At 44.0% G+C, this 27,459-nt stretch overlaps 1 protein-coding gene across 2 annotated transcripts; it reads right to left on the bottom strand.

Annotated features, from left to right (window-relative positions):
• Positions 1-1,183: 1,183 nt before the first annotated feature.
• Positions 1,184-26,175, bottom strand: TBC1D13 (TBC1 domain family member 13). 2 transcript variants are annotated; one of them, XM_080989903.1, is made up of 12 exons: positions 25,958-26,175; positions 18,074-18,147; positions 15,290-15,330; positions 14,643-14,704; positions 13,490-13,589; positions 13,117-13,199; positions 12,822-12,981; positions 11,971-12,181; positions 10,655-10,818; positions 8,385-8,545; positions 7,711-7,768; positions 1,184-5,494 (listed from the first exon to the last, which is right to left on the bottom strand). In XM_080989903.1, the coding sequence occupies exons 1-12, from the start codon at positions 25,978-25,980 to the stop codon at positions 5,429-5,431; spliced, it is 1,203 nt and encodes a 400-aa protein (XP_080846029.1). In that variant the 5' UTR covers positions 25,981-26,175; the 3' UTR covers positions 1,184-5,428. The 2 variants fall into 2 exon arrangements, with proteins under 2 accessions (XP_080846029.1, XP_080846030.1); XM_080989904.1 differs by lacking the exon at positions 15,290-15,330 and having other exon boundaries at positions 25,958-26,172.
• Positions 26,176-27,459: the final 1,284 nt, after the last annotated feature.

Below are 27,459 nucleotides of genomic sequence, written 5' to 3'. Positions count from 1 at the left end.
CCCATGTGTCCAGATACAAAGATGTATCCAAAAAGTACACAGGAGAAAATGCCAGTATCACTTTTAGAGGGGATACTGGTTAGTCTGATGCAGCAAAAACCACTGAGAAATGTGTGTAAAATAAAGTACTTCTTTATGCAACAGTTATGGAACAGGATGGCAGTTATGTTTACCAATCTAGATAAAGGTAAAGGGACCCCTGACCATTAGGTCCAGTCGTGACCGACTGGGGTTGCGGTGCTCATCTTGCTTTATTGGCCGAGGGAGCCGGTGTACAGCTTCCGGGTCATGTGGCCAGCATGACTAAGCCACTTCTGGCAAACCAGAGCAGCGCACGGAAATGCCGTTTACCTTCCCGCCGGAGCGGTACCGATTTATCTACTTGCACTTTGACCTGCTTTCAAACTGCTAGGTTGGCAGGAGCAGGGACCGAGCAACGGGAGCTCACCCCGTCATGGGGATTCGAACCGCTGACCTTCTGATCAGCAAGTCCTAGGCTCTGTGATTTAACCCACAGCACCACCCGCATCCTTTCCCAAAAAATACACAGGAGAAAATGCCAGTATCACTTTTAGAGGGGTTACTGGTTAGTCTGATGCAGCAAAAACCACTAAGAAATGTGTGTAAAATAAAGTACTTATTTATGCAACAGTTATGGAACAGGATGGCAGTTATGTTTACCAATCTAGATTCATGGAGGAGAGGGCTGTCAATGGCTACTAGCCACAAGTGCTATGCTTCTGAATACCAGTTGCTGGAAGCCACAGGAGGGGAGAGTGTTCTTGTGCACAAATACTGCAGGCTGGTTCCCCACATGTTACCTGGTTGGCCACTATGAGAACAAGATGCTGGACTAAATGGACCATTCACCTGATCCACCACATTCTTGTGTTCTTGAAAGACTGATTTTTTCCATCATTTAAACTTTTGAGGTTTAAAAGGCCACTTGACAAGCCCATGATAGCAACAAAATTTGTGCAGCATCTTATTTATTTTATAACAGAATAATAGGGTTTATGGTGGCACATTTTTTGCAGAAGACCATGTTGCAAAAAACCTCATGCCCACACCTATTTTGAGATTGTACAAACTCATTTGCCACATCCTGCCTCCTTCATTTTAGCACCAGTCACTTCCACCCTTATGGTTACTGTCAGAAGAGGGTAAAAAAATCAAGTCAAGATTTACAAAGGTTCATGTTTATTTTTTTGAGGGGGCAGGGGAAATCAAGAGGGAGGCCACACTGATGAAAACAGAATTTGTAACAGTATTGTAGGTGGTCCAGTATACAGAAATAAAGCCATTAATATTCGGCTACTACAGAACACGCACTAACCCCAGAACCATTTTTTTTGTGGTTCATGCTCTAAACTTCCCAAAAGGCAATTAAAAAGAAAAAGTCTGAGGAAGATAATGGAAAAATACAATGTAGAAGAATGGGGGGTAGGTGGGTGGGAGAACATTCTGTATCTGACAATCAGCTCCTTACCCTGTGTCACTTAAAAAATAATAATCTAGGCACCTTATCTGTAATGAGAGAAATCCTTAGTGCATTTAATGGACATACAGTGGGAACTCCTGTGTATAGCAGATCCCAGTAGGGCTTGCTGTCAGTGACGACAGTGAGCCCTTCTTACAAAGGAACACAATCAGCTTATTTTCAATGCCCCTTATTTTCATTCTTACCTGTGCCAGAGCTGACATCAGTTGTGGTGGGGCAGATAAATGTAGTTTGGGTGGAAATGTCCCTGTAGGCCAAACTGGGATCTGTTCCAGGTCTAGCAAAGCCTGTGCATGAGAGGTTCTCTACTCCTACTATACATACTCAGCAGAACGTTGCAGCTTCTCTCAAAAACAGTTTCCCCTTTCCACCTTAGTGAGCTGAGAGGCCAAGCCTGTACCATTTCATTGAGCATTTCCACATAAACTAAATGCTTGTGAGCACATATTTGAGTCAGATTTCTCTCTGTGTTACCATTGGCTTCATTTAATCCACAATTTTTTTGCAAAACGTCATTATGTAATTTTGAAAAAATAAAAATAAATGCAGACGCCAAGGCCCAGACTCCCACAGGTAACAGAAAACTATCACCTTCCTTTTTTTAGAATATTAGAGAACTCATCTCAGAAACTGCATAAAGTTCTACTTAAAGAGTTTTTTTAACATCCAGAATTTGCTAACTGCCAAATATGCAAGCCGAGACCAAGAAACTAAGCATGCAACAGGCTATCCCTTAGGTCTCTTCACTGAGACAAAATCCACACAGGGAGATGTGGTAAGAGTTCCAAGGTGGCTGGAAATATGCCAGTGGCATTTATTTATTTTTGCAAATGCTCTACATGACTAATTTCTGCAAGCAGAACAGGGAAAAGAAAACTCTAGAATATCTCTCCCTCTCCCACCAATGCACTAGTTTTTTTCCTTCACATGAAGAAGCATTCAGAAATGGCATTTTCTACCTGCAGTCCACATTGGCATGGTGGTCTACTTGACACATCATTCTGGCACATAGTAACGATAATAATAATGTCATTATTTGTACCCCCCTCAATGGACTGTAAACTAGGATCCAGTTCAGGGAAGGGGAATTCTGTGGCCTTCCAGATATCCCTGGACTACAACTCCCATCACCCCTGATTGTAGGGTCACATGCTGGCCAGGGCTCATGGGAGTTGGGAGTCCAACAACCTCTGGGAGGTTCACAGGTTCCCCATCCCTGAAGACCTGACCAAGTTTACAATGGAAGCTTCCTGTGGTCACCTCTTCCCTTGCCTCTCATACACATTTGGTGGTGAGTTAGGGCTGACGTTTCCTTGAGAATTCCATTCTTTGGAGAGATAGTGCTCACCCACCTCCTTGTTTCCCATAACCAACAAGCTTTATCCACACCATGGTTCCCATAAAACACATTCCTCTCAATGAGATCAGGACACCATTTTATCCAGAAATCTCTTCAGTTTATCCAGGGCACCCGCTCTAGTCTTGTGTAAACACCACTGTAAGACAAATCTGCTTATATGCAGAGAAAGAGGTTAAGATTTAGATGTCTGTGAAGGGGTCTTTTATAGACCTGTTACCATGCAGATTCTGGTTTGCTAAAAAGACAAAAAAGCACCAAGAAATTCTGCAACCTCTCCCCACCCCAAAAAAAACTTCCAAAAGGCATGAACTCTGACATCTATGGCCACATCTTCACCATATGTTTAAAGCACATGACCCCACAAAGAATCCTGGAAACTGTAGTTTATCCCCTTCCCAGAGCTACCATGCTCAGCACCTAAGAGTCTCCAGGACTCTTTGAGGCAGGCAGCAGTTCGTTTTAAACATGCTTTCAAATGTTTGGCGTGGATGTGGCATATTAATAGAGTGTCACAAATTTAGAAAACCAGCAGCTCTTCTCCCTGCCCCTGGGAAGTAACTCTTAATTATAATCAGAACAGCAGCACTATTCAGAGGAAGCAGTTGCTTCTCTTAACAGAGCCAGAGGCAGAATTGTCCCTTTTTTCTTCTAATGCAAAGATTTGAAGGCAGAATGGAAGAGCCATCTTTTCCTTTGCCTACAAACTGAGAAACGTGTTCTATCCTAGTGTTGTTTCTAGTAAAACAGAAGCACTCCAAGAGTTTGTAAACAGAGGACAGCAGGATAAGGGTACCAGAATACCCTGAATACACAGAATACCAGAATACACTGAACCTTATACTTCCAGCTGCTCCCCAAAGCTCATCTTGTCTTCCCTCTGAGACTTGAGGCACTGCTCATGTGCTGAGCTTTTGATAAGCTTCAGAAACAGGACTTGGAACTTTTCCAAACCAGTTCTGATGCAGAGCAGCATCAAAGCCAACCTTTAGTGCTATGGTTTGCCCCAGAAGATGAAAACACAAGATAAAAATATAGAATCGGAAGTGTCAAGACTCAGGCTGTGTTAGATAAGGAGAGAGATAAAACTACTGCCACCTCATTTAGAAAAAGCCAGTTCTGCCAGGCTTCCTTCCTTATATAGGTAAAATAAGCTACCAGTCCTATTTTGAAAAGCCTAATTTTGCTATACCCTTCTGAAAAGACATCAAGTGGCTGTAGGTGCTGTGCCATCATTAGCCTTTACACCAGGTGTGGAGGACCTGTGATGCCCTCCAGATGTTCCTGAACTACAACTCTCATCATACCTGTCCATTGGCCATGCTTGCTGGGACTGATGGCAGTGGTAGTTCATCATCTGGAGGGCCAAAGGTTCCCCACACTTGCTGGACACCTCCTTCTTGCTGTCACTCTTACCCAGATATGCTCAGGATGACAACCTTGTGGATGAACTACATCCCAGCACCACAAGCACACACGAGCCTTGCCATAATCTTTTAATTTTTCCAGGAAAACATGGGAGATACGGGCTCATTAGAAGCCACCAACTTACAGAAGGACTGACAATCTTTACCCACACACCAAGGAGCTGGAATGAGGGATAGAAGGATTACACCAGAAACCCACAGTTGAGGAGCGACCTCGGTTCAGCAAACCTAGAAGCTTGGTCTCTCTCTCTCTCTCTCACTCACTGGCCTTTTGTGTCTCAAGATCTTCCGTACAGCCCAATAGCTTCTAGGGCCCTGAGCTATGTAGCAATGCTGCAGCAGGTCTGCAATCTCTCAGTAGTGGGAATAAGAGTAGGAGGGGGGAAAATAGGGCGCCCTCTCTAAGGCAGTGGGTGATAAGGCCAATCCAACTTCATTCAACAAAGCTCTTGTTTTCACTGATTAGAACTAGCTTCCAAGTACAGCCAAGATCAAAAGGGGAGGGGATCAGATAAGAGGTGAATTTGGAGAGGGCTTTGCTTGGGGAAATTCAGTGCTATATACCCATTTCCTTGAAGGAAGAAAGTCAGAGATCCATCTGGCATTTAGCTGCTGCGGGAAGGAACTGAACAGAATAGGGTTTAACAAGTAGAAGCAGAGTCCAGCAACTCCCCACAGAAGAAAGTAGCCAAGGTTTGAAATATGCTAGCTCTCTCCTCATACGGCTAAATTCCACTGGTGCCTGTCCTGTCTGTATCCCAAAAAGGTTTTTTTTTGTGTGTGTGCGCATTAAGTGCCCTGCAGCAGTAATGCCCCTTGATATTCTTCATTCCATAATGACAGGGAAACAGGTGTTTCCATCTCCCTGTCTGGAGTCATTTAACAGAGAAATACAAAATTGAAAAGGGAATAGGTCACTTGATGTGGAATCATTTCAGCAGGTGAGATTCAAGAAATGTTAAGAGTGCAGGGCTCAGCAAAACTGAAAGTCACTCTCTTGTGAATTAATAGAGCGGGGAGAAGCCTCCCCTGGGGCAGAGAGCCAGGACACAAGTCAGGCCCCTGATCAGAGGCAGAAGTAGGAGCTTTCAGCAACGGACTCCACCTCCAGGTACCTGCAGAGACTCTCTCTACGATCCAGGGCTATTTGGAGTCTTGAAGATCTTTTGCCTTCTTCAAGATCAGGTGAACATCAGAGATGGGGTAATCCTGCATGAAAAGAAAAGAGCAAAAATCTAAAGGGCAGAGCTCGAATTCCCCACCCCAAATATGGCACTGTTTTATTTCTTAGACAAACATTGAGGGACATGGTCACTCAGTGCCATCACTATACGCAAATGCCTTGCTCATTAAAGACCATAAAGAACCATTATTCTCAGCAATGATGGAACTCACATAATACTTTTATTATTATTTATCTTAATTATCTGTAAAGGGAATATCTGTTATGAATTAATACTTTATTATCCCCTTGGAGCTGCGCCTTTGTACCTTTGGTCCTTCCAGGGCATGATGCTCAATGATTTAAATTTTTAATTCTTTGTTTTTGTTTCTTTTCTTTTGGTTAACATATCAGTAAAATTAAAAAAGAAACAATGGGTGAAAAAATAACCTGAATTGTGGGGGTGGGGATTTGTTGTAGAGTGAGGGAGACTGGACATTCCACTGGCTGGGATCACCCACATGACTAATAAGGGCAAAGGCTTCACTCAGCAGGAGTAAAACAAACATCCCTTTTCTGGTGGGTTTTCGTTTTATTTAAAATGACATGAAGGATGAACATCTTATCACACCCCAAAAATCTGCTGCCAGAAAAAACTATTTTTGGGGGCGATTGCATATTCGGTCATTTTAAGCCTTTCTAAGTTTTTTATGTTGTATTTTAAATCATTGTAAACTGCCCTGGGACCTCAGGATGAAGGGCAAGTAATAAAGTAACAATAAAGCCCGACAACTTGATGTCGCTGCCAAACATGGGAGGCCCCGTCAGAATCGGTGTTCCATTGGCTTTTGAAGACACGCCTGTTTACACAGGCATTCCCTTGGTCCCTTGTATTAATTGCCTTAACAGGAAACGTTTTATTGCACATTTTAATCATGGTCATTTATAGTTGTATGTATTTAACGGAACTGGTTTTTTCTGCACTTTAACAGTGGTGCCATGTTGCAATTCCTTTTTTTCATTTTTTTCCAAATTGCTTTTTATTTAGTTGTCGTTCATTATACAATTGCACATTTCTAATGATCTTTACATTACATTCAAGTTATAACCATTTTCAATATCGTATCTTTTCCTGTCCCTGTGACTTCCCACCACCACGCTGCAGCTTCTTCTACTTACATTTCTTTTTCTATTGTGAATATTGTTTTTGTTTTCTTCCATAAAGCAATTAACTTGTCTATCCACATTTTATTTAATCAATAAATCTCATCAATGCATATCAATTGTTTTATTTTGGAACAATGTTTTATCATATATTCTTCCACTTTCCCATTCTTTCCTAAGTTTCTGATTTGATGTCTGATATAATTGGCCAAGATGACAGCAGCTATATATTCACATAGTTTATTTTGCCAATCAGCTTTTGATGAGACTGTTTCCCCTTTCCAAATTTTGGCTATTAATATTCCGGCAGCAGCTGTGGCATATAAAAAAAACTTTTTTCTTATCCTTAGGGATGTCTATTGATAAGATACCTAATAGGAACACCTGGTTTTTTCTCGATATTTTAAACATCTTTTTCAATTTGTCATGTACAATACACCAGAATTATTTCTTTCACATTCCTACCATACATGGTACATCATTCCTTCTGCCATATTACATCTCCAGCAAGTGTTAGATTTTAATTTATAGATCTTAACTAATTTGCTCCCTAATGCAATTCCTTTTATTTCTTGTTCATTTCTTATATCCATATTGAGTATCTCCAAACCAGGATGAACGATTCTTTACGTTTTGTAAATGTAGTACATATAAGCAACAACCAATTTGCGTGGGGATTATGTTTGTGTACCCTGCTCTGCATAAGCCCACACTGCCCTTTTGTGCCTATGCCCCCCTTTTCAGTCCACTTCCAGGTTGCGGTGGATGCACGCAGAATGGTCATTGCCTGTACATACATACATACACACATACATACGAGTTGTATCCAACTGAGTTCTCATCTGTACTACCCCCTTGAATACTTGTCACTGGGAACTGCAAGTGGGTAGAGTGTTGTTGTTGCACTCAGGACCTGCTTGCGGGTTTCCCATTGGGACATCTGGTTGGCCGCTGTGAGAACAGGATGCTGGGCCAGATGGGCCTCTTTTTATGTCCTCTCTAGTGGTTGCCCACCTTAGCTTACTAATCAAAGCATGGAGGTGGACAAGGTAGTGACTAGAGGCAGTACAACTGAAGAACTTCCCCTACTGCATTTTACCTGCAGAAGTCGCATATTCAGAGTAAAATCTCCTTCTAGTAATTGGTCCCGAATGAGCCTGGAAGAGAGGGGGGAAAAGAAATGATCAAAGTACAGTCATACCTCGGGTTACAGATGCTTCAGGTTGCATTTTTTCAGGTTACGGACCGCTGAAACCCAGAAGTACCGGAACAGGTTACTTCCAGGTTTCGGTGGTTGCGCATGCGCAGAAGCGCTAAATCGCGCTTTGTGCACGTGCAGAAGCGCTGAATCGCAACCCGCGCGTGCGCAGACGCGCTGCTGCAGGTTGCAAACATGCATCCTGCATGGATCACGTTCGCAACCCCGAGCGCCTACTGTACCCGTGCTTTGTTAACAGGATGCGTTGAGATGTTAACAGGATCCCTAACAACCCTCAGCTACAAACTCACAAACAGACAATGAAGGTGACAGCCATCCATGCATCCTTCTTTTCTCTCCAGAGGAGAGGCTACCTCTGGACACATATTCCAGAGTTAGGCTACCTCTGGACACAGACTCTTTACAGCTATACTGCATAATGGCCATAGACAGACCTGACCTCCTATACGAGTTGCTCTGTTCCTTTGAAAAAAGAGAATTAGTTTGCCACAGCCATCACCATGATGGAATGGCGATCCATGCGGGGCATTGCCAACAGTTGTGCTGGAACTCACATCAACATGGCGCAACAGACTAGCAGCAGGAAGTCAAAACGGTTGTCGTCAGCAAAGAGAGAATCCCAGATGCGGATGACATCTGGCAACAGAAACTCCTGGGACAGCAGCAGTGTTAGCCAGCGGAAGGTGAAAAACTGGGGCTTGATGTTCTGCTCTTGCTGGCGGGGGAGAGACAAAAGCATTATTTCAGACCACTTTAAAAGTGTGTGTGCAGGGGGACTAGGGACTGGAGATATCTGCTCCAGTTCCCTTGATACCTGGGGGAGAGGGAACTTAAGAAGCTTCCTTTGTATCAGAGCACATAGTCAGAGCATTGGGTCCATCTATCTGAGTACTGTCTACATTGACTAGCAGTGGCTCTCCAGGGCTTCAGCCAGGGAGTCTTTCCCAGCCCTGCCTGGAGATGCTGGGGATTGATCGTCAGACCTCCCGCATGCAAGGCAGATGCTCTGCCACTGAGCTGTGGCCCACAAGCAAGCAGAGGGATCAGATCTATGGTTCTTCCTCTTAACCACAAAGATTCCAATCTCTGAACTGAGAGCTGAGTTAAATAGGGACATTTTGGGGAGCAGAACTGAGCCTACTAAAAAGCTCTTGCTGGTCCTCTTTTCATTTCCTTAACCAAACCTACAAGGCAGTTAAATTCTCTGCAAGTTTAAGTTACTGTTCAGCAGACATTTAAGTTTTGTTTAGCATCTACACCTCTCTGGAGGATTTTTGATTCAAGAAGTTTCCTTCCCCCTTCCAAGTCTTTTGAGAAGAATAAAAATTGCTACAGATCACTGGAGCTATTCTTTGCAAAGGAACAAGTAACCATTGGGTTCGTTCAAATGACTTATGTATTTCAATTACCGTATTTTTCGCTCTATAACATGCACCCGACCATAACACGCACGTAGTTTTTAGAGTAGGAAAACAAGGAAAATTTTTTCTAAATGAAACAGTGGATGTATGATTTTTGTGGTTCATGCTGTGGCCACAGACATGTGATCTGACAGTGAGTTTGGAGTAGCCCAATGCAAAAATCCTGAGGATCCATGTGGATCCATGCTTTGTAACCACGTTTTTGTACCACTGCGGCCCCAGGCAACAGTGGGTGCGTGATTTTTTTGGTGCAAGATGTAGCCATGGACATGCTATGTGATCTGATGGTGAATTTGGGGTGACCCAGTGCAAAAATCCTGAGGATCCATGTGGATCCGTGCTCTGTAACCACGTTTTAAGTGGGGAGGGAAGGAAAAGCACTCAAGGGACAAGGAGCACGCGTGGGGGGGTGGAGAAGGATGCTGCTAATAATGAAGAAGAGGGGTTTAAGGGGAGAAGGAGCACGCGTGGGGTGAGTGGAGAAGGATGCTGCTAATAATGAAGAAGAGGGGTATAAGGGGAGAAGGCTCCTCTCCTCTCCCACTTTGCTCCTTTAAAGCAAGCAGGCCCTGCTTTTCTTCCTCCTCCCCGCTCATCCCCAGCTTAGCGAGCTGAAAAACTTTGCTGCTATGTAGCGAGCTGAGTGGGGAGGAGAGAGGGACAGAGAGCCTGCTTGCTTTAAAGGAACCAACCGGACAGGAGCCGCTTACACTCGTGTAAGCGGCTCCTCTCCTCTCCCGCTTTGCTCCTTTAAAGAAGCAGGCTCTCTGTCCCTCTCTCCTCCCCACTCAGCGGCTCTTCTCCCGCTTTGCTGTTTCAAAGCGAGCCACGGAGGAGGGAAGGAAGGGGAACCATGGATCCTCTGCTCACGACTGCAGCAGATCCCCCCCCCCGCCATCCGTAGGCATTCGCTCCATAACACGCACAGACATTTCCCCTTACTTTCTAGGAGGAAAAAAGTGAGTGTTATGGTGCAAAAAATACGGTATATACCACCTTTTCCTCCAAGGAGTTCCATGGTTCTCCCTCTCCTCATTTAATCTCTACAACAACCCTGTGAGGTAGGTTAGGCTGAGAGGTACAGACCGGCCCAAGGTCCCGAGTTTCATAGCCAAGTAGAGATTTAAACCCTGGTTTATATTAAGTGTTTCTGTTTCAAAATTCTGCTGCCCCTGCTCACCAATTCCCCCTCTCGTTACAGCTCACCCACCCTCTCATATCTATCCCGACAGTTTTAAAGGGGCAGGTGCTTCAGAGAGCAGTTGGTCCTTTTTATGTATTTAGGAAGATATACCACTTAATGCCACGATGGATGATCCCTTCATTAAGGATGCTCCCCATACACACACACCAAGGCTTCCTAGGACTCTGTTTGAAGGCCACTGTGGAACAATATTCCTTACCAGTTTCATGTAGAGCTCCACATCTTTCTCTTTCAAGGTGGAGTACACCTTCTCCATTTTGTAGGTGATGCCACACTGAGAGTCATCCAGACTCTTGATGAAGTTATCCCTGATCTCAGACATGAGGTTAGTGAAACAAAAGAAGGTATCCGCTTCTGCGTGTTCTAAAGCAGGGGGATAAGGAAGACACCATCAGCTTTGTTATCGAGACCACAAGCCAGGAAGTGACCTGGTTTGCACGTTTCTTGGATCTCAGCAAGTTACAACGCAGCATTATAGTCAAGTCAGCCCATAGCGATGGTTTGTTCAACAAGCCACAAGTTGCCCCATAGAGAAACAAACCAGGGTTTGTTGAATGATACAGTCATCAATCAGGGGCTGCTCCAATCAAAAATTCTATACAGAATGGGAATGCATAGGGGAATACATGAAGAAATATGGTGTTAAAGCAGAACTCTTATTGGCAATTGTTAAGCGTGTAAGGACAAAAGAAGTAATCATAATTTAACAGTTTTCATGTTATTCTATTTTGTTAAAGCAACTAGAAAAAAAAATATGATGGGAAGATCTCACACAGCTAAAGGGAAGCAGTGGGGAGGAGGGGAGGGTTAGGTTGAATTTGGGAAATAAAATAATATATGGGACAGCAAAGGATATAATAGATTCTAATAGAATAGTAATATATTGTAACCAGAATAGAAGTTCAAAAGGGGAAGTAAATGTATTTTTAGTATTTTAGTTATTGTAATAAAAAGGTAAAGGTACCCCTGCCCATACGGGCCAGTCTTGCCAGACTCTAGGGTTGTGTGCTCATCTCACTCTAGAGCCGGGAGCCAGCACTGTCCGCAGACACTTCCGGGTCACGTGGCCAGTGTGATGAAGCTGCTCTGGCGAGCCAGCACCAGCGCAGCACACGGAACGCCGTTTACCTTCCCACTATAAAGCGGTACCTATTTATCTACTTGCACTTAAGGGTGCTTTTGAACTGCTAGGTGGGCAGGAGCTGGGACCGAACGACGGGAGCTCATCCCGCCGCGGGGATTCGAACCGCCGACCATGTGATCGGCAAGTCCTAGGCGCTGAGGTTTTACCCACAGCGCCACCCGCGTCCCAGTTATTGTAATAGTTATTATTATTTCTTATCGGTAGAAGGCAATGTTAATTTAGGCTTCTTCAATTTGCTGTCTGTATAATTTTCTTAAGTCAATAAAAAAGAAAAAGAAAAAAGGGGAAAAAACACCAGTTTGTTGAACATTCAGCATTACAATATTTGAGAACTGGACAGTATGTTCAAGAAGGGCATGTGCTCTTCTTACTTTTCCATTCGCTGTTGGGGTCTGTAGCAAACGTGTAGTAAAGAGGTCCTACGATTTCATTCATCCCTTGGACGTAGGCTATCCCCGGATTCAGTTTAGCATAGATGAAGAGGATTCGTTCTACGACCTCCCAATGAGCCTCACAGCCATTGGGCAGAACCTCATACTCATTCAGCGAGTTAGAGGCCAGCGTTTTCAGAGGAGAACTTACCTAAGAAATCAAAGGAAGGAGAACAACATACGAAACCATTTGAGGATACCAGATCTGGAGCAAATGGAACCTCCGTTATTTTCGTCACTTAAATCCCACCTTTTGAAATAGCACACAACATGCTTATAACAAAATCACCACACTCCTAAAACCAAACAATATCAATCAACAGATTCTATATGCCTCCATATTCATAACCTTGTCCAAGAATTGGAACATGATGAGTGATTACTCATATCCTCACTGTTCCATTTATTTTACTGTATATAAATATTCTGTACTTTGTCTCTCTTGCTATTTCATATTGTTAAAATTTCAATTATACACACAAACACCTCAGAAGTTCATGTTCATACAGGAGAAGATGGGACTTGAGATATCTTGGCCTTTTAAACTCAAGACCATCATTTTGAATTAGGCCTTAAAACTAGCTGAAAGCTAATCTTGTAGCCGAATGTCCCTACTTTAGAGAGGACAGACCTCTATTTGAAGGCATTTTCTATTTCAGTTGTTTTTTAACCCTGGGTCTCCAGATGTTGGACTACAACTCCCATCATTCCTGAATGCTGGCCAAACTGGCTATGGATGATGGGGGCTGTAGTCCAACAATAACAACAATACACAGCTCTCTTTCCCTTACGTTTGTGACGCCACTCCGGTTCCGTGCCACTGTCTGTGACTTGAGCGTTGTCTGCTCCACTCGCTTCCGGAGGGTCTCAAAATCATTCAGGGGGTCCAGGATCAACAGGCAGGGGTATTCGGTCATGCTCTGGAAGAATGCCATGTCAGGATACAGCCTCCTGGGTGAAATAATTATTCATTGGGCTTGTAAAAAGGACAAGCAAAGCACCATGGCGAAAAGGGAGCCGTCCCAAAACAGATTAAGCTTTGGCAGTGGGATTCCCACACCCCCTACACTCAATGTCTTTGCATACCTGACATCCTTGTCTATCTGCAGCAGCACTTCGTTGTCCTTGAAGTAAGTGTTCCATCTGCTATCAGGGTTCGGATTCAGTGGCTTTATGGAAGAGTTTAAGACAAGAAGCCAAGTTGAGAGTAAGAAAGGCCTTCAGACACTAAAGCAGGGCTTCTAAGAGCTTAAGGAGAGCCTTGCAGGATCAGACTACAGGCCCAGCTAGCTCAGCATCCTGCTCTCACAGTCACCAAACAGATGCCTCTCTGGGAAGCCTGCAAGCAGCACTCGAGCACAACCACAATCTTCCTACCTACAGTTCCCAGCAACAGGCATTATTCAGAGGCATACTGCCTCTGACCATGGTTTAGCCTTAGTGTTGATGCTGCACTTACATGATCCTCCATGGTCACATCTTCTCTAGAGACTCCGAGGTTGGCTTTGGCTATTCCAGGCTGTATAATCATTTCCTTCAAAAACTGGGTATACAATTCTCTTCAAGAGGGAGGGGAAAGAATTATATGTTAGGAACCAGGTTTAAACCCAAATGCCTACTGGCACCACCCAGTCAGTGTGCAGCCCCAGATTACCCCAGAAGGTCCATGATATGATGCCCAACCCTGCTCTACAATGAAAGAGAGGGAAGAGAAAGTTGCATCAATGACGCAAAATTGATTGTGGGCTCTTCTGGTATTCAGTATTCTTAAAGGTAAAGGGACCCCTGACCATTAGGTCCAGTCGTGACCGACTCTGGGGTTGCGGCGCTCATCTTGCTTTATTGGCCAAGGGAGCCGGCATACTGCTTCCAGGTCATGTGGCCAGCATGACTATGCCACTTCTGGTGAACCAGAGCAGCGCACGGAAACGCCGTTTACCTTCCCGCTGGAGTGGTACCTATTTATCTACTTGCACTTTGATGTGCTTTCGAACTGCTAGGTTGGCAGGAGCAGGGACCGAGCAACGGGAGCTCACCCCGTTGTGGGGATTCGAACCGCTGACCTTCTGATTGGCAAGTCCTAGGCTCAGTGGTTTAACCCACAGCACCACCCACATCCCACTCAGTATTCTTAGATATGCTTTAAATAAACATAGAAAGTGCCAAGCTTTATTCTTACATTTTATCTTGCTATCCAAATGTCATTATTCTAATCTGACTGGAGCATCTAGTTTAAGTTTTGGTTTGTGTTTTTTTAAAAAAATAGAGTTGGAAGCTTTAATTGGAAGATCAATTCACAGTGAATTTAGTTTAATTCAGGTAATTTTTGCTTATTTTTAAAAAGGCTTTTTCATTGCTGATCTGTTGCTATTATCAGCAACTAAAAAAGAAAAAAGTATGGCCCTCAGTATGAAACAATCAGCAGTATGAAATTACCACAGTGGACATTCCAGTAGAGAAGCAAGTGCAAGGGTATTTGAATTAATACTTATAGAATCAAACACTGCAGCATTGGCTGCTATTGTGAAGTCAAGAGAGAATGATCTTAAAAAATAGTAGTGATATAAAGTCCATAAACAGGGGGATGAAGGACCCAGAAAAGATAAATTCACCTCTGCTTCTGCAGAACAGAGCTCCATAAGGTTCTCTCCACGGGAAGGTAGTTCAAGAGGATCTGTATAAAGAGAGCAGGATGACTAGAAGGGCCTTATATTATTGAGCAGCAGTTATTTAGCTAAATGTTTACGGCTACCTGTTTTTCTAGAGCACAAGAATCTGTAAGGAATTTTCCCACGGGGTAAAAGTGTTCTCACAAAATCACATTTCTCCCATCTGTCAAATGGGAATTTGCTGCAAGGATCAACCTATTGTTTATTCATTTATTAAGTTTATATCCCACCTTTCCTCCCAGAAGGAGCCCAGGATGGCTAACACATCAACAAGGCAATTAAAAGCATACCTAAAAACAATCAGTTAATAATTTCAAGGTTTCTGGGAACAGTCACTTTCAGCTATCAAATCCCTAGTTGAACAGGAATGCTTTTCTAAGTTCCTCCTGAAAGTTAATAACAAGGGAGACGGATCCCACCAGGGAGGGCATTCCACAAACTGGGAAGCATAACCAAGAAGGCTCTGTGTTTGTAAAGCACTTAGGAGTTCTGCCCAAGTGGATACAGTATGATTTGAAAACATCACCCCAACCTCTTAAGCCTGTACAAAACACCGAGAAGACTCAGGCTCCTTGTCAAAAAAACCCTACCTTCCAACACAGACAGCGCAAGCCACCTTCAAAGGGAATCCCTGTGAAACAAGAAAAAACAGGACTACTGAAATTAAGCGTTGCTGTCTTTCTCCACCAAGTGCATGACTTTCATCCTCATGCCTAGATTTCCCTTCTCTCAGTTCAGAGGGGAAATGTGACACTCCAAAGATAAGAATCTAAGAAGAGCCTAGCTGCTGGACCAGGTCAAAGATCCATCCTGTTCTCGCACTGGCCAACCAGATGCCCTAATGTGGAAGTCTGCAAGCAAAAGCCAAGAACAGCAGAAACTCTCCCCACGTGTGATTCCCAGCAACTGGTATTCAGAGGCATCCTGCCTTCGGACAGTGGGGGCAGATCACAGGCAGCATAGCCGTATACTCCATGAACAGGCAGAGAAGTAACAAATAGAGAAACAGAAAAAGGGAAATAAACAAGTAAAGGAGGGAGGCATCCAGCAGCTTCTCCTTCAACAAGTGTGTGTGTATGTTCTATTCCCTCCAGTATTCTCTACCTGTTTTTTTTTTACTGGACCTTAGTCTAATTTTTATGCTTACATCCCACTTTTTTCTCCATGGAGTTCAAGGAGGCAGACATGGTTCTCCTTCCCTTTTATCCCACCAATTGGAACCTTGGCCTCCCAGGTCCCAGACAAACACTGTAATCACAGTATCACACTGGCTCTTTAGCACATTTCTCTGTTTCATCCTCCTAACAATGCTGAGAGGTAGGCAAGGCAGAGAAAAAAAAAAGAGTCAGAGACAGAAAGACAGACAGACAGAGAGAGCAACAGAGATGTCCGATTAGGGTTTTGAAGCTGGGTTGCCTTATGCCAAATCTAATAAACTAACCATGAGATAGCTGTGAGAACAGGATGCTATAATAAATAATAATAATAATAATAATAATAATAATAATAATAATAAAATTTAGTTATACCCCGCCCTCCCCAGCCAAGACTGGGCTCAGGGTGGCTAGCACCAGGTATAAAAACAATTGCTTGAAATACAACTTGAAAACAAGATTAAAATACAACATGAAAATGCAGCCTCATTTCAGTAGAAACTCAAATCAAAAACTTTTTGGGGATGAAAACGTCAAGTCTTCACCAAGGCCAACTATCCAGACTGGTCCTACGTGGGCCAGAAAAAAAGCCAGGGAAGTCCCCAAATAGGAGTTCCATCACAGAAGGAGAAAGGAAAGAGGAAAGAGGAAAGAGGGGGAGGGGATCAAGCTGATTTCAAGCCAAAGGCCAGGTAGAACAACTCTGTCCTACAGGCCCTGCGGAAAGAAATCAGATCCTGCAAGGCCCTGGTCTCATGAGACAGAGCGTTCCACCAGGCCAGAGCCAGTGTTGAGAAGGCCCTGCCTCTGGTTGAGGCTAATCTGACTTCCTTAGGGCCTGGGACCTCTAGGGTGTTACTATTTATGGACCTTAAGGTCCTCCGTGGGGCATACCAGGAGAGGCGGTCCCATAGCCATCAATAGCCCACTTCTCCACCGTCTACTGATACGTCTATTAGACGTGCCATTGGCCTGATTCAGCAGGCTCTTCTTCTGTTCTTAAGTTCTTTTTTAAGCACACAAATCTCAAGACAAGCAACATTTACACATCTAACAGCGTAAAAAGATTTTTAAAAAATCAGTTGCACAAGCCCTTTTAAGTTTCCAAGAGTTACTATGTTTAAATATTTATAGAAATAGTAACTCAGTGACAGCCAGGTTGGCCTTTGGTTGTTTGAAACAGCAGCCAGAAGTAGATTGTGGAACCTTTTATCCAGAACATTTCAGCATTCCCTTAACTCACTGCAGGGAAGAATACAAAATGACACAAGACTGTATGCGAATACTGACCACTTGCACAGTGCTTTCAAACAAGGCAATCCAAGTACAGAGGCAGCCTGTGATTCTCTTTGCAAAATGTCTTATTCATCATGCAAATTATCGAAGGCAAAAAGCCCTGGGAACAGATTGTGATGTATTTAAGATGGGAATTAGAGGTACGTAGGAAAAGAACAAAAACTATGGGTGTAGGGACCAGCTTACAGCCACTTGATGCCCTGATGGCTAAGGGACCCACTTACAGCCCTCTGAGCATAGATCTCCTGCCTGTTCTAGCCCTTGGTAATGCCCAGTTGTGTTACGGTATATTTTTAATTTTCAGGATAGAAGCTGGCTCATACCATAGCAAGCTGACTGTTTACACTGACTGACGGTGACACGCTGACTTACACTGACCCAGACCCTTGGCCCATCTAGCTCAGCACAGTTAACACGGGCAGAAAGTGGCTCTCCAGGTTTCAGGAAGGGGGACATTCCCAGCCCTACCTAGGGATGCCATGGGGGATGCAAAGCAGATGCTCTGCACCAAGCTGCCACTTGCAGGAGTCAGTTTCACAGTTTAACTGTGTGCATTGAAGGGAAAGACTGATAGTGGAGGAGAAGTGGTCTTTTCAGGAGGGAAACACTTTGCTATGCCAGCAGATTCAGACAACCTTCTACACATCACAATGCTGTTCTAGTTACATCCGTGTTTTCAACCACAAGGCACGCCTAGTGAAAAACAGCAAGGGTTATCTCCAAATCCAGAAATGGGTTGTTTTTGGTTTTTAGTTGACTGAAGAATGCTGCTTTCACCCCTGATCAAAGCATTATTTTTTGCTAGGCTCCATCAGTTGAAGCTCATCCCTCCTGGGAAACTTTGAACACTACCTTAGCTTGAGCCCTTAAAACTAGACCTGTGCAGATGTCTATTATGAGGGAGAATTTGCCAAAGTCACTTACCGCTGAAGCAAAGTTCACGGAGCTTCTCTAGCGAGATGTTGGCCTCACTAAGGATGTCTTGAAATTCTGCAATCCTAAAGGAAGAGGAGAAGGTAACACACACGCAGGTGATAAATGCAACAATCATCAGAAGGATGCAGTATTAATGCAACTGCATTCCAGGTTGCTACTTGTTATTATCCAGCTCTTATATGATCTAGACATTGGGTACAAGAGAGGTTTTTTGTTTTTTAATTCCACCAGGCCCGAATCTTACTAAGTTAATGCCCAGGCTTGAATCGTGTTCAATATTACTATTACTATTTGCATCAAGGGCACCTACAATCTAGCCAAGCCCATTGTAAACAGTCAGAGAAATGTGCCGTTCAGTTAAGGACTTTTATTGGAGCAAAACGAAACGTTGAGACTATGGGGTGGGGGGAAGGAAGCAGCCAGCTGCCCCTTCCAAAACTACTGAAGTTTCTTAAAAAGAACAAAAGAGTCTGATGGATCAGGCCAGTGGCCCAGCTAGTCCAGCATCTAGTTTTCACAGTGGCTATGCAGGTGCCAGTGATAAACTAGCAAACAGGAAGGACTCAAGTCCAAGAACGCTCTCCTCTCCCTTTGTTTTCCAGCAAGTGGTATTCAAAAGCACTTGTGCCTCCAACCATGGCAGCAGAGCAAGCCATCATAGCTAGCAGCCTTTGATAGCCCTCTCCTCCATGAGCTTCCCTAATCCTCTTTTAAAGCTGCCTAGGTTGGAGGCAGTGAGAGATTTTATTTTCTTGGGCTCCATGATCACTGCAGATGGTGACAACAGCCACGAAATTAAAAGACGCCTGCTTCTTGGGAGAAAAGCAATGACAAACCTAGACAGCATCTTAAAAAGCAGAGACATCACCTTGCCAACAAAGGTCCATATAGTTAAAGCCATGGTTTTCCCAGTAGTGATGTATGGAAGTGAGAGCTGGACCATAAAGAAGGCTGATCGCCGAAGAACTGGTGCTTTTGAATTATGGTGCTGGAGGAGACTCTTGAGAGTCCCATGGACTGCAAGAAGATCATACCTATCCATTCTTAAGGAAATCAGCCCTGAGTGCTCACTGGAAGGACAGATCCTGAAGCTGAGGCTCCAATACTTTGGCCACCTCATTAGAAGAGAAGACTCCTTGGAAAAGACCCTGATGTTGGGAAAGATGGAGGGCACAAGGAGAAGGAGACGACAGAAGACGAGATGGTAGGACAGTGTTCTCGAAGCTACCAGCATGAGTTTGACCAAACTGCGGGAGGCAGTGGAAGACAGGAGTGCCTGGCGTGCTCTGGTCCATGGGGTCACGAAGAGTCGGACACGACTAAATGACTAAGTAACAACAACAGGTTGGGGGCCATCATTGCCACCAATACGTGTCAAAATGTGACAGCTTCTGTCTAAAGACCCATCAGTTCAAGCGTTGAACTATGAGCTGACAGACCAGGGTTCAAATCCCCACTAAGCCATGAAGCTCACTGGGTGTGACCTTGGGCCAGTCACCCCCTCTCTCTGCCTAACCTACCTCACAGGGTTGTTTGTGAGGATAAAATGGAGAGGAGAACCATGTAAACCACCTTTAGCTCAGTCCTTCTATGGTTATGCATGACAACTGTTCCCACCCTCTACCCCCATGATTCCAAAGGCTGTTTCAGCTGATTTTTCATCCTGCCCACCCCCTCCAGAGCAGCCTGTTTTTAAGCCACCAGTGCCTCATGCTTCTCTCTCCCTTTGCTCCTCTGCATTTTTGACTCTGCTTTTGGTTCCTGGAGAATAGGAGAGGGGTGGATTGGTGTCCCTCTGCTTCTTCCTTCTCCTCCAGGCAGTCATCTGCTCCAGCCCCTCTCTGCCATCACCCCAATGTTAGAAACTGAGATATGAAAGCTAGGAGTTAAATGGCACCAAAAACCTAGGTTATGGGCGCAATAACAGAATGTCTACATGCACTTTTTTTAATAACAAGAATACAAAGCTGAAAATGAATGAACTGCAGCTAAAATATTATGTTCATATTTCACATGGTCTAGTCCTTCCCCTGCCCACCCTCTTAATATTCTTAAGAGGGTCTCTTCTCCAGTCTTCAGAGAGTAGATGGAAGTGGGGAGGCAGAACAAAGTCCTCCTTTCCTTCCATGTGCATAGCCAAGGAGTGGGGCAGGACTATCAATAAAAACACATGGCTGAGGTTCTGCCCCCCTAACAAAAGGCCTGCCCTCCAAAACAAAACAAAACATGGCTACGCTAATGTTTCCTTCAGCTTAGGTGTAGTACTGCGCCCAGAGCTCAGCGCTAATGAAATTCCCTGTTGCAAAATGTGCCTAGAACAATGCAAGTTTCAAACACTGCATCAGCCTGTTATTTCAGATAGAATGTGGTTTGGAAAGCCCAGATAGAGCCCCGAGTCCAATTTAGAGGAGCAAAAAAGGGTGTGAATGGATGTATTTTTAAGCAAAATGAGCTTTGTTCAGAGTTGTGGAGAGAGAGAGAAAGAGAGACTGGCAAGCATGACTGATGTGGGAAGGGAATAAAAGAAGAGTTGGGGAGGTTGCTTTGTTGTTGTTTTGACACCTATCTTTCCAAGTTTATTTCATTCTGTTTGTGGGCATTCCTTTCTTGTTTATGTAATAAGGTGCCGAAAGGTTGGCTTGGAGAGGTTTGGGACCTCCTCTCTTCTCCCAACTCCCATTATTTAGGAGGAACTGCTGAACAATAAAAAATTAAACATAATAAGTGTTTGCATTGTGCTTGAGTGTTCAGATGCTGCAGGTACGTATTCCTTAAATCCTTATGACACCCCTGTCAGGTACTGAATCAAGGTTTTGAAATTGTATTATCAAAATCATTAAACTTAAGTTAAATGTATTACACAGCAAACATGGTTTCGTTCTTATTTGATAAACAAGGTCCCACCCAGAGTTACAACTTTTTAATGACAGGGTTTCTGTACCTTCAACAGTTTGATGACAGGCAGAATTCAGAAGTCAAAACTGCTGGAACCTCCCCGTTTCAGACATACAGTGATAAAATAAGCATCACATGTTGACTTGTTGTCTGATGTGCATATGCTGCAGCCCTAGGCACTCACCAGGAAAAGTGGTACTCAATTCAGAAAGTGGTACTCAATTCTCAATTGAGAGATAGCTACTTGTCTAGTAATAGCGTGTTGTTGCATTTTAAAAACTCTTGAGTACACGGCCACCATCAAGGGAGAAGGAGAATGATGCCTACATTAATGTTTTAATATATTCTCAGATTCTGGATATTAAAAGGAAGATCTGCAAATTGCATTAACATATACATAGTTTGCCACAGTACATGTAGGTACCCAGAACCTTTCATGTAACAGGATTTTGAAGGCTCAGCTGTACAGGCAAAAAATGTTATCTGGCAAATGAAGTATTCAAAGCCATGCTGCTGGAGAGGTAATGCTCAAAAATAATGAATTAGGTTGCAATCCCAATCCCATTTGCCTGGGAGTAAGCCCCAATTCAGCAAGATACGTACGTACACACGTACCAGAATTCATAAATACTTATGGTTGGCCACCACTGCTGAGACTGAGCCCCATTTAAGTTTGTAGTGTCCAATTAACAACTGCTATTAAAAGTGTGATATTAAAAATGTGCCATGGAATCACAGAATAGTAGAATTGGAAGGGATCCTGACTGTCAACAGGGTCAACACCTTGCGCTGCAGGAATTGCAACTAAAGCATCCATGGCAGATGGCTATCCAACCTTCAAGGAAGGAAGGAGAGTCCTCCACCTGAGGGAGTCTGTTCCACAGTCAAAAACCATCAGAAGGTTGCTCCTTTTGTTTAGTTGGACTCTCTTGTAACTTGAAGCCATTGGTTTGGGTCCTACGCTCCAGAGCAGGAGAAAACAAGCTTGCTCCATTTGGGACAGCCCTTTAGATATTGGAAGGTGCCTATCATAGTCTCATCTTTTCCAGGCTAAATATACCCAGCTCCTTCAACCATTCCTCATAAGCCTTGGTTTCCAGACCTGTGATCAGGTTGGTCACCCTCCTCTGCACACGTTCCAGCTTATCCATATACTTCTTAAACTGTGGGACACAGTACTCCAGGAGTGGTCTGACCAAGGCAGAAGAAAATGGTACTATTACTTTCCTTGACCTGGACACTATACAGCCTAGACTAGCATTAACTTTTTTTCTTTTTTGCTACTGCATCACACAGTTTCATACTGCTAGGTTGGCAGGAGCAGGGACTGAGCAATGGGAGCTCACCCCACCGTGGGGATTCAAACCGCGACCTTCTGATCAGCAAGTCCTAGGCTCTGTGGTTTAACCCACAGCGCCACCCGCGTCCCGCCTGCCTTCTTACTTACAACCAATCAGGAAGCAGCTCTGCCTGCCACTGGCTCTGGCTCCAACTAGTGGTGATCTCCCTGCCTTCCACCCCACCAGTCCCAACGCCTTCTAGCCACCACTGCTGGCCACCATCAGGAAAAAAAACCAGACAGGCCCTTCTCCTCCAGCATCCTGTTGTCACAGTGTCCAACCAGTCTCCAACCAGATGCCTGCGGAAGACCCACAAACAGGACTTGAGAACCTCTACTGTGGTTTCCAGCAATTGGTTTTCAGAAACATTTCTGAGCTACAATGGGCTTTCCCCCTTGCCTTCTTTTTACCACATCCCTGACTTTTGTAGAAGACTCGATGCCTAGCAATTAGCAGAAACTGTTAAGATTCTGCAAGGAGCTGGCACCCTTGGATGGTATTCAAGCAAACTAGTTCATGCAAATTGGTGAAGAGAATTTCATCAGTTGAGAAGACAACAACTTACTTTGCATTTTTTGAGCATTCAGAGGGAAAATGGACTCCCTACCTAAACAAAAAAACCAGGAAGGAAGATGGATTGCTAAATGCTGGAGGAGTGATTTTCAAGCCACAGTGGTTTCCTTCCTTGACACTGTAGATAACGGAGCTCTTCAGAAAACACATTTTTAAATAACCATAAAAAAATATTCCTGCAGCATAGTTATGTGGTGGTATTTTAACCCCCCAAACTCATAGCTGGTAGCAAACACATCAACATTTAAAACCGGTGGAAAAGTGACTTCTGTTTACACCACCATTCAACAGGTTAGTAAGCATTATAATCATCATAACGTGAACATAGAAAACTATCTTACTATAGAGTCTGACCACTAACTGGTCTACCTATCTCATTGTTGTTTACACTGATAAGCAGTGGCTTTCCAGGGTTTCAGGCAGGGACATTCCCAGCCCTACCTGGAGATGCCACTGGGAATTGAACCTGGGAACTTCTGCATGCAAAGCAGATGCTCTACCACTGAGCTACCACCTTCCCCTAAAATTTAAACATGATTCCAAGTCCTTGTGGTTCTACATAAAGGGCTAATTTAAGCAGAAACCTAAGAAGCTGCCTAGTTATACTATGCCATACCACTGGTTCATCTAGCTTAAAGGTAAAGGTAAAGGGACCCCTGACCATTAGGTCCAGTCGTGACCGACTCTGGGGTTGCGGCGCTCATCTCGCTTTATTGGCCAAGGGAGCCAGCGTACAGCTTCCGGGTCATGTGGCCAGCATGACTAAGCTGCTTCTGGCAAACCAGAGCAGTGCACGGAAACGCCCGAGCAACGGGAGCTCACCCCGTCATGGGGATTCGAACCGCCGACCTTCTGATCGGCAAGTCCTAGGCTCTGTGGTTTAACCCACAGCGCCACCAGTACTGCGTAAACTGTCCAGCAGTGGCTCTCCAGGTAGCTCAGTTGGCAGAACATGAGACCCTTAATTGCAGAGTTGTGGCTTCAAGCCCCATGTCGGGCAAGTCTCTTGCATTGCAGGATGTTGAACATGATGACCCTTGTGGTCCCTTGAAACTCTACAACTCTGAGTGGTAGTGACTCTCATGGGTTTTGGACAAGGAACATTTCCAGATGCCAGGTTCTGAACATGGGACATTTTGCATGCAAAGCAGGTCCTCTACCACTATGCTATGGCATTCCCCTGAAAAAAAATGGGGTTCAGTGGAACTAGGAATAATTATAATCCATTTTTTAAAACTTGAGGGAGAATTGCCTCCCTATGGAGCTGGAATCAATCAGTTTCAAAGTAAAACAACCTGGGTTTACCAGGATGATTAATCTTCTGTAGCAACAATCAATTTAGGCAAGGTAGTATCATAGCTAGCATGCCAGAACTGGACCAGGGAGATCTGGGTTCAAATCCTCACCCAACTATCAAGTTTATGCTGAGCAACCCTGAGCTAGTAACTCTCTCTAGGCCTAACCTACCTCACAGGGAATTTGTGTGTATTAAAAGGAGATAACATATACTAGTACAAGCTCCTTGAAGGTAGGTTATAAATGTGGTTTTAGCTGTGTACATACTATACTTTCAAAGCACATTTCCCCCTCTTAAATAATTCCAGGCAGTGTGGTTTGTTAAGGGTTGCTGAGAATTGTCCCTCTGAAGGATAAACTACAGTGACCACTGCCCAGAATTCTTTGAGGGAAATAATGTGACTTTACATTTTGAAAAATAAGGGAAAAGAAGATGAAGAACCAACGCGGGGGGGGGGGGGAGAGAGAGGAAGAGGGAAGGTTGCAAATGTGAGGCAGAGAGGAAAAGAAACCCCCTCAAATGTTGGACAAGAGAAGGCATCCTTCTTGCAAAACAGGAAAGGGGAGGGGATTAAATATCAATAAACATCACACTTACAAAATACATGCAAAAGGAAAAGAAAAAAGAGGGGCTTTTTGTGTGGGGTGGGGGAATGACTCTCTGCCAGCCTTTCTCAACCTGTGGGTCCCCAGATGTTGTTGAACTACAACTCCCATCACCCCTAGCTAGCAACATCTGGGGACCCACAGGTTAAGAACTGCTGCAAACAAGCACACACCAAAAAGGAAAAGCAATAACGTTTACAGAAACTTGCCACTGCAAACCTCACCTTCTCAAATCCGATAAATAATATCAGTATCTACTAAACAGCAATAAATAAAGCTTATCCATTGCAGCCCTTGGGCTTCTTTGGGGTGAAGGGCAGAACATAAGACTGAATAATAAATAAACATTTGATAAATAATAAAATGCAATGCAAGAGAGAAAGGGGGAGACTTCTTCCAAAACAGTAGGGTGGCTCTAGCAAACAGTACCCTTTCAAAAAACGAGGGAAAGCCATTAACGTTTGCACTGCCCATTACAAACGTCTCCCTTCCCAATTTACTTATGAATAACAAGTTCTCAATTACAAAATGCATGCCAAAAGTGGGGGTGGGATAGGTTTTTCTCTAAGAGAAAACAAATGAATTGAATGCTTTAATTTTTTTATCGTGCTGTGCTGAAAACTGTCTAAGCAAACACACACATACATCCCCCGCCGCCAAGTGGGGAACCCCCAAAACATTTGCCCATTGCAAATCTCATTTCCCGGTTCATTAATACGTATTAAATATCAATAAATATCAAACTCACCCCTTACAGACTTCTTGCAAAAAACGAGTTATTATTTATTAGTTTAAAATATATATTTCCTTTAAAAGGGAAGGACGACTGGCTTTCTAAATGCAACCCCTTCCCCTCCCCAAAAAGAGGAAAACATTTGCCCATTGCAAACCTCTCGCCTTCAATTCATTAACACACATTAATATATCAAGATCACCCCTTGCAATCTGCATGCAAAAAAAAAGTGGGGAGGAGAAAACGTTTCCTAGTCTAAGCAAACACCCTTCCTCAAAAGAGAGAAAGCGGCGGGGGTGGAGGGAGAAGGAAGAAAAGACACGAAACAAACAAGCACACATTTGCCCACGCTTGTGCCCACTGCAAGTCCTGCCACCCCAATCTACATAACGGCCGCTATTGCCACCATTAGTCCCGCGGGCGCCCCACCTGCTCTTGTGGAGACTCGACATGGTGAAGGCCGAACAGGAGCCTCCGCCGCCGCCTCCTCCTCCGCCTCCTCTTCTGTTCCCTTCTCCCACTCGCAGGACTCGCGGAGCCACTGGCGAGCAGCCCAGCACCAGCCAGCTCCATTCGCGGCGGGCAGAGACTCCGCCCGGCGAAGGGGAATGTGAAGATATAAATCAAGGGAGAGGAGGAGGAGGAGGTGCCCCAGGGAGGCTGGCCTGCCTAATTGGGCGGGAGGGGAAGGGGAGGTGGGCGCCGGTGATAGTCCTACTCAAGAGTAGACCCGCTGACAATAAGGGCTATGGCAAGCTTAAGGTAAAGGTAAAGGCAAGCTTAGGCCTTAATTAATTTGAAAGGCTCTGTCTGTGGAGGACTAGTATCAAATGCAAGCCACAATAAACAAAGAGGTGCACACCACTCAGAAATCAATAGGACCTAAATTAGTCCTATATAGAGTAGGCCCACTGAAACTGAGGGACTAAGGAGTAGCTTAGGTCTTAGTTCCAGTGGGTCTGCCCTGAGGACGAGCATTAAATGCAAGCCTTTATAAATAACGAGCCACCTATACAACTTAGAAATTAATATGACCTAGATTAGTCCTACTTAGGGTAGAACCATTGGGTTGTAGCTATTAATTATACCATTAATATTAGTATTTAGTATTAAATGTATTACACTCTTCCAAGGCAGGTTCCAACAATTTAAAATTCAGAATTAAAAACAGTTAAAATATATTACAATTATTCACTAGAACATATTGCATTCATGTTACTTCTACTAAGAGTAGACTTATTTAAATTAATGGACATCTAACTTTGCTCCATTAATTTCAGTGGGGTCTATTTAGCTGGATGTAATTTTCCTATTTTTTTATACCTCTTAGCTTTATAAAGAAAAAGAAACTAAGCCATTTGAGTTCAATTCAGTGGTTGTCATAATGTGGATGCACTAAAGTTAATGAACATAAAGTGGTACCTCGGGTTAAGTACTTAATTTGTTCCGGAGGTCCGTTCTTAACCTGATACTGTTCTTAACCTGAAGCACCACGTTAGCCAATGGGGCCTCCTGCTGCTGCCACACTGCCGGAACACGATTTCTGTTCTCATCCTGAAGCAAAGTACTTAACCTGAGGTACTATTTCTGGGTTAGTGGAGGCTGTAACCTGAAGCGTATGTAACCTGAAGCATATGTAACCTGAGGTACCACTGTACCTGGTAATTCCATTTTTTTTCAGTGGTTCTACTATGAATTGGATATATTCCTTTATTTTTAAAATGCCCCTTAATATATCCCTTGTGATACCTTAAGACTTGCAGTGCAGTCCTACTAGCGTCTACTCAGAAGGAATCCCCAGTGAGTCAACAGAACTTACTCCTAGGCAAGATGTTTAGAATAGCTGATGAAGGCTTACCTGGCAGTAAGTCCCATTGAATTAAATGGGCATTCTGAGCAGACATACATAGGAATAAGCTATAACAGGTTTA

The sequence above is a fragment of the Podarcis pityusensis genome (assembly GCF_964106645.2).
Source record: "Podarcis pityusensis genome assembly, chromosome: Z".
Lineage (NCBI taxonomy): Eukaryota > Metazoa > Chordata > Lepidosauria > Squamata > Lacertidae > Podarcis > Podarcis pityusensis.
Note: the sequence above shows the minus strand (reverse complement) of the source record. Positions and strands in the feature narration are given on the sequence as shown.